The 7,144-nt window shown below is 43.4% G+C and overlaps 1 protein-coding gene across 1 annotated transcript; it reads right to left on the bottom strand.

Annotated features, from left to right (window-relative positions):
- Window positions 1-576: 576 nt before the first annotated feature.
- Window positions 577-6,799, bottom strand: Znf26 (zinc finger protein 26). Its single transcript, XM_048340719.1, is given in 8 exon segments — window positions 577-943; window positions 5,633-5,758; window positions 5,760-5,844; window positions 5,847-5,998; window positions 6,000-6,151; window positions 6,153-6,294; window positions 6,296-6,573; window positions 6,755-6,799. Coding segments are annotated over 8 exon segments (1,347 nt in total).
- Window positions 6,800-7,144: the final 345 nt, after the last annotated feature.

Genomic DNA, 7,144 nt, shown 5'->3' with positions numbered 1-7,144 from the left:
GAGGGGCTCCAACGACTTCAGACAAGTACCCAACCCCAGGAACATATTTCTAATTTTTTTTTTTTTTTGGCCAGTCCTAGGCCGTGAACTCAGGGCCTGAGCACTGTCCCTGGCTTCTTTTTTTTGTTTGTTTGTTTTTTTGTTTTTTTGCTCAAGGCTAGCACTCTGCCACTTGAGCCACAGCGCCACTTCTGGCCATTTTCTGTATATGTGGTACTGAGGAATCGAACCCAGGGCCTCATGTATACGAGGCAAGCACTCTTGCCACTAGGCCATATTCCCAGCCCCATATTTCTAATTTTTAAAAAGGAAATAGAATATTAAGAAACACACACACAATGCATTTACTACAGAAAAGTACCAAATGTGTGAAATGACAATCACCGGTCAATGAATCATCCATGGTGTCTACTTTGCTAATATGCTTCCAAATGACCACCAATTTTGTGTTTGTGCCGTTTGAGCCAGAGCTCTACTTGGGCCTTTTTTTTTTTTCAAATGTATCACAATGGACAAAAGTAAACATTTTCTTCTTTTAAAGTACTTAACCTATTAAAGCAAGAGGCAAGGACAGTTTCAGATCACCACCACCACGTGGTAGCAACAAGTACTTGCTCTAATGACTTCGAGGTGCCTCCCTTCGGCGGAGACGGCGGCGGGCCTGGGCCGGCTCTGGTCTTTCGTGAAGCCCTTCCAAATGCGGTCGAGGAAGCGGCTGCGGCCGGCCTGGCCAGACCCGGAGCAGCAGGAGTGCGGCCCTGCGCGATCGCGCTGGCGGCCGGAGACAGCCCGCACCCGTCCGAAGACGAGGCGCCGTCCCCACCGCCATCCACCACAGACGCCGGCACCGGGGTCTGCTCCGTGCTGTGACCAGGGCACGGGCGGGCGGCAACCCTGGTCCCCGATAGCGAAGGACAAAGCAGAGAGGCCCGGCCCGGTCCCGCTGCAGGCGCACTGGAAAGGGACCGAGCAGAACTACAGCCCTCAGGGCCGATGCTGTCCTGGCCCTTCCCTGTGGGAGAACGGAAGGATTAAAGCCCCAGCTCTATCTTCCTTAGAAACTGGCTGTGGGCCTCTATTAGAAAGAATGACATTGCCCCATTCAGTAAGGAAACGGAAGGGCTTGGGAAAAATTATACTAAGTGAAGTGACCCAGACCCAAAGAAACATGGAAGCCATGGTTTCCCTCAGAGGGAAAAATCAGTACATGTTTAGGTTAGTCACAGCAGAAGATCACAATAGCCCAATAGCTATGCCCTTATGAACACATAAGATGATGCCAAATGAAATGAACTCCACGTTATGTAAACAAGTGTATATCATTGTTGTAATTATTTTCAACATGCCATGTGAAACCATACACTTTTTTTTCTTGTATTCCTTTCCTGTGGTTTTACCCCCACTATCACTATATCTTATCTTAGTACCTTGGATACTGCATATATTAGAACTAATACTGTATGTATTATTAGTATACTGTATGTATTATTAGTAGTGTATTAGTTCTAATACTGTATGTATTCGAACTAGGGAAGGGAAAGGGAATACCAAAATCGAGAGACAAAGGATAAAAAGACAAATGAGTATTACAAAAGTAATACTTACAAAACCATTTGGTGTAAATCAACTCCACAATTCATGGGGGGAGAGGGGAAGGGGTGAAGGGGGAATAAAGAAGTTGAAGTAAACCCCATTTTCAGGCAGCCCCCATTTTGTTGTCTGAGCAAACCCAGGGCAAGCTTATTAGGGCCCAGCGGGTCAAGAACTCTAACCGCCCGTAGAATGCCTCGAACCCTGAGCCAATCAGATTTGTACCCGTAATCTTGCTTGCTTAAACACCTGATTGCTGTAACTTTGTCTTTTGCCTTTATATGCTCTGTGCAATCGCAGCTCGAGGCTGCCTCCTAACCTCCGCTGTGTCGGTGGGTAGGACAAGGCCCCAAGCCGCGGCTCGCTTGAATAAAGTCTTGCCTTGCTTTTGCATTTCGGAATGTCTGAGTCTCAGAGGCCTTCTTGGTGGTCATTTCTCGACTTGGCATAACAGAGGGAGGGGAAAGGAGGGGGGAAAATGAGGGAGGAGGTAACAAGTTGAACAAGGAATGTACTCACTGCCTTACATATGAAACTGTAACCCCTCTGTACTTCACTTTGACAATAAAGGGGGAAGAAAAAAAAAAAAAGAAACTGGCTGTGGGTTTACTTCCTCCCAAGACTAGATGGGAGACTTTCATGGGAAGCTGGCAGTTAGAATGAAAGAGTGTGACACTGATACACAATTTAGGTTCTTTCTTTATGAAAGAGGAGCGAGAAAACTAGACATATGGAAAAAGTAGACAGGCCAGACTTGGGGGTGGGTAAGGTCAATTGTGAGGACTGAACTCAGGGCCTGGGCGCTGTCGCTGAGCTTTATCCTTTCAAGGCTCTACCACTTTGAGCCACAGCAGCACTTCCAGATTCCTAATGGTTAACTGGAGGTAAGAGTCTCATGGTCTTTTCCTGCCCAGGCTGGCTTTGAACCTCGGTCCTCAGATATCAGCCACCTGAGAAACTAGGATTACAGGCATGAGCCACCAGCACCAGCTTTTCTTTTTTCCATTTTGGTCTTGGTTCCTGGGCTTAGACTCAAGGCCTGGGTGTTGTTTCTAAAATTTTAAGGCTAGTGGTCACCCATTTGAGCCACAGCTCTACTTCTGGCTTTTTTGGAGTTGAGTGTCACAGACTTAGCTCCTTGTGCCGACTTCAAATCTGAATCTTCAGATCTTAGCCTCCTGAGTAGCTAGGATTTCAGGCTGAGCTACTAGTGACCAGCTTGCTTTCATACATTTCTAATCTTTTCAATGCTCTGGTTTTCTATAATTCACCCTTAGTCAGCAGTCCCTGGGCATTTTTAGGGTAGGCTGTGGTTACCTACCATGGAGTACTGGCAGAAGCAGTTTTCTCCTGTAACATAGTCTCCACTTTTTTCAGGGAAGGTAAGGAGCTGTATCAAAAATTGGTAGGTTTGGGAGTAGCATGATATCCACGATGGTTCAGCTCTGCCAGTGAAGTGCATAGAATACAACTGCGCTCAGCTGTTTTGACTAATTTGATTTAGGGTCACTGAAGCTGCAACTAAGTGGTAGAGTACTTATCTGCATTCATGAGCATCTTGGGTTCAATCCCCAAAAACACAAAAAAAGCAAGCAAGCAAACAAATATCAGCATGTATGTTTGTATGTATCTCAGAGTCCTTTCTAGTTCCTATCAGATACTCTTCAAATTATCAGAACATGTTTCAAATTATCAAATCATATTTACCTCAGGGATTTAGTGATCATTTGATGAGCTGACTTCTATTCAGCAAGGCAAAAATTGGTTTTCTGCATCTAACCTCAGAGCTCAGTGAAAGCTGCTGAGCTATAACAATTTGAGGCTTCAAGCCTGTCATTCTCATAGTCAAAGAATTGCATGACCATCTAAGTTTAAAATTCTCCCATTGTAAGATTCTCAGAAATTTAGTATTAGGAGACTAAGGTCCTAGGCATGTATCAGCAATAATGCTATTTGACAAGACAGGCTAAAGGTTTCTATAAAATAAGTATAGCCAGGAAGCTCATTTTCTTGTCAAGAAAAAACTATCTACATGCCATTTAGGGCAGATACTTTTGTGTGCTGGTCCTGGGACTTGAATTCTGGGCCTGGGTGCTCTCTGACCTTTTTCTCTCAAGGGTACCACCATACCACTTGAGCCACAGCTCCATCTCTGGCTTTTTTGGTTATTAATCAGAGAGAAGAGTCTCAGACTTCCTGCCCCAGCTGGCTTTGAACTGCCATCCTCAAATCCTCAGCCTCACAGGTGTGAGCCATCAGCATGTCACTGATAACTTTATTAAAGCCTATAAAGCTTAATGCAGCACTGTTACTCACTAGACACTATGGGTTATTGTCTTTTTTTTTTTTTTGGCCAGTCCTGGGCTTGTACTCAGGGCCTGAGCACTGTCCCTGGCTTCTTCCTGCTCAAGGCTAGCACTCTACCACTTGAGCCACAGCGCCACTTCTGGCCATTTTCTATATATGTGGTGCTGGGGAATTGAACCCAGGGCCTCATGTATACGAGACAAGCACTCTTGCCACTAGGCTATATCCCCAGCCCCTACTATGGGTTATTGTCTAAAAACAAATATACCTGACTTATGTAACTTTAACCCCTCTGTAAGTCAGCTTTATATTAACAATAACAAAATATAAAAATTTTAAAAGCCCATTAAGTTATAACAAACTCATTCCTCTTAAGAAAATCCCCACTGTTCCTGAAAAGACATAAAGAACTACATACAACACACAAGAACCTGATTCCAAACATATTATCCAGAGTCATTTTGAAATTAATTCAGAATGGCCAATCTCAACAGAATTCAGGAACAAGAATGAAGATGTTTTCAAATTTCGTTTTTGTTCACGAGATTTTGAATGGCAGAACCCTGGGAAAAAAGTTGCCATTATCCAATAATGGGTTTAACACTCAACTGGAACTAGTGAGAAAGATTTCTCCGGGTGGGGGGGAGTAAGAAAGAGCTGGGTGCTGGTGGCTCATGCCTTAATCCTAGCTACTCAGGAGGCTGAGATCTGAGGATAATGGTGTAGTCAGCCCAGGCAGGAAAGTCAGTGAGACTCCTATCTCCAATTGACCACCAGAAAGAAGTAGCACTGTGGCTCAAATGGTAGAGCACTAGCCCTGAGCAAAAAGAGCTCAAGGACACTGTGCAAGTCCCGAGCTCAAGCCCCATGACCAGCAAAGAAGAGAAAGAAAAGAAAGAAAGCTCATTGTTACCAATGGAGAACAGAAACTGAGCTGGTAATACAAAGTAAGTACTCATTATGGTGACAATTTTATAAGCAGTCAGATAACTGCCAGACCTGCTCATGCAGAATATGTAGGTAACTGTATCCTTGCAATTCTAAACCATGTTTCAGTTATATTGCTAAAAAATGGAGATAGGGCCATTATTTAGCATCTAATATAGAGAATATTAGGGGATGTTACATCACAAACTATCAAGTCTACACACACCACACCCCCCCCACAATACCAAAATCTGAAAATGTGTAATACAGTTAACTAAGATATAAGAAATATACCTTAGTTTTTGGTATAAATTTCTTGTGGTTCTACTTATTTACATATTGAGACAAAAAAACTTCATACTTCATCATAAAAAACGTCTGTTTATAACTTAGGTTGTCTTTCATTTTAAGCATAGCTTCACATATGGGCAAATGCTTCCCTAATTTATTAAACTTACAAAGTCTCAGTATGAATGGCCCAAACCTTCATAATGACACTACCATACTTGTTATTACTATTCCCCATTCTTCAAGAATTCTTTTTGTTTGTTTGTTTTGTTTTTTTGGCAGTCCTGGGCCTTGGACTCAGGGCCTGAGCACTGTCCCTGGCTTCTTTTTGCTCAAGGCTAGCACTCTACCACTTGAGCCACAGCGCCACTTCTGACCATTTTCTATATATGTGGTGCTGGGGAATCGAACCCAGGGCTTCATGTATATGAGGCAAGCACTCTTGCCACTAGGCCATATTCCCAGCCCTCAAGAATTCTATTGTCTTCAAATATTTTTATGAAAGTTTTTTCAAACTCACTCAAGTATGATTGGTCTCTCAGAGCACGTCCATGGTTTCTCTCTTGTGTGAACTCTCTGATGTTCACTGAGAGAGAACTTCTGAATAAAGGCTTTCCTACATTCACTGCACTTAAAAGGTTTCTCTTGAGTGAGTTTTCTGGTGTATTTCAAGGGATGCCTTCCTAGAATACGCCTTTTCACATTCCCTGCATTCATAGGGCTTCTCTGTTGAGTTCTCTGGTGTATAATTAGCTGTGATTTCCCACAGAAGGTTCTCTCACATAAGTTACATTCATAGGGCCTCTCTCCTGTGTGTGTTCTCCTGTGTATAACAAGGTATGATTTGCTGCTGAAAGCCTTCCCACATTCACTGCACCCATAAGGCTAACCCAGCATGGGTTAGCAAGTGAGTGGTAAACTGCTCCTTTCTGCCAAAGGCTTTGCCACAGTCACTGCACTGGTAAGGGTTATTTCCACTGTGAGCTCTTTGGTGCACAATTAGCTGTGTCTTCATATTGAAGGCTTTCCCACAATCAGTAACACTGATAGGGTTTTTCTGCTGTGTGAATTCTAATGTGAACAAGGAGGTAGGACTTACTTCTAAAGGCCTTCCCACATTCATTGCACTTATGAGGTTTCATTCCTGTGTGACTTCTCTGGTGTACAACCAAGGGAGACTTCACTGCACTCATAAGGTTTCACTCCTGTATAACTCCTTTGGTGTAAAGAAAATTGAGATTTCCAACTGTAAGCCTTCCCATATTCACTGCAACCATAGGGTTTCCTTCCTGTGTGAATTTCCTGGTGGACTATGAGTTGTGACCTGAAAGAGAAGACTTTCCCACATTCACTACATGAGTAGAGTTTTTCTCCTGTGTGAACTCTCTGATGAGCATTAAGATTTGACTTGGCACTGAAGGCTCTTTCACATTTACTGCATTCATAAGGTCTCTCACTATTCTAGGTCTTCAATTCTATCCATTTCAGGATTCTAGTTAGTCATATTCTGAGCTTTGAGAATATATGCCTATTATTTGTGTGTTTCCGATTCAGATGGCCCTCCGGAGGCACTGCATACTCAATATCTGTGGTCTTTCCCAGGATTTCTAATACTGTTTCTTGTCTCTATCTCATTACCTACCCTCCACCTGTAACAATGGCCACTATTCACTTGATTACCTTCCATACTATAATTCCCTTAAAATATGGAAAAAGGACTTATCTTCGTACAGCCAGCATCAGTCTCAGGATCTAGCACACAAAAAGACAATAGGCATTTGCATAAAGGAAAGGGGTAATTATCCCCAATGAGATCCTAAGCGACTGCCTAAGATAAGGGCTCTCAGAATTGAGGTCCTGCAGCTGGAATCGAAGTCTAACTACGGAAGACCGGACCAAAAAATCCAGGAGGAAAGTTTCTTGAAGTCCAAAGACGTCCGAGTGAGGTGCCAGACTTTGAAGTTAGGCCCCACCACGTGAACCCCATTTTAGAATCGAACCCTGAGCCAATCAGATTTGTACCTGTGTTCTA

Source organism: Perognathus longimembris, chromosome 3, assembly GCF_023159225.1.
Source record: "Perognathus longimembris pacificus isolate PPM17 chromosome 3, ASM2315922v1, whole genome shotgun sequence".
Classification (NCBI taxonomy): domain Eukaryota; kingdom Metazoa; phylum Chordata; class Mammalia; order Rodentia; family Heteromyidae; genus Perognathus; species Perognathus longimembris.
The sequence above is the reverse complement of the archived record's forward strand: the minus strand, read 5'-3'. Positions and strand labels throughout refer to the sequence as shown.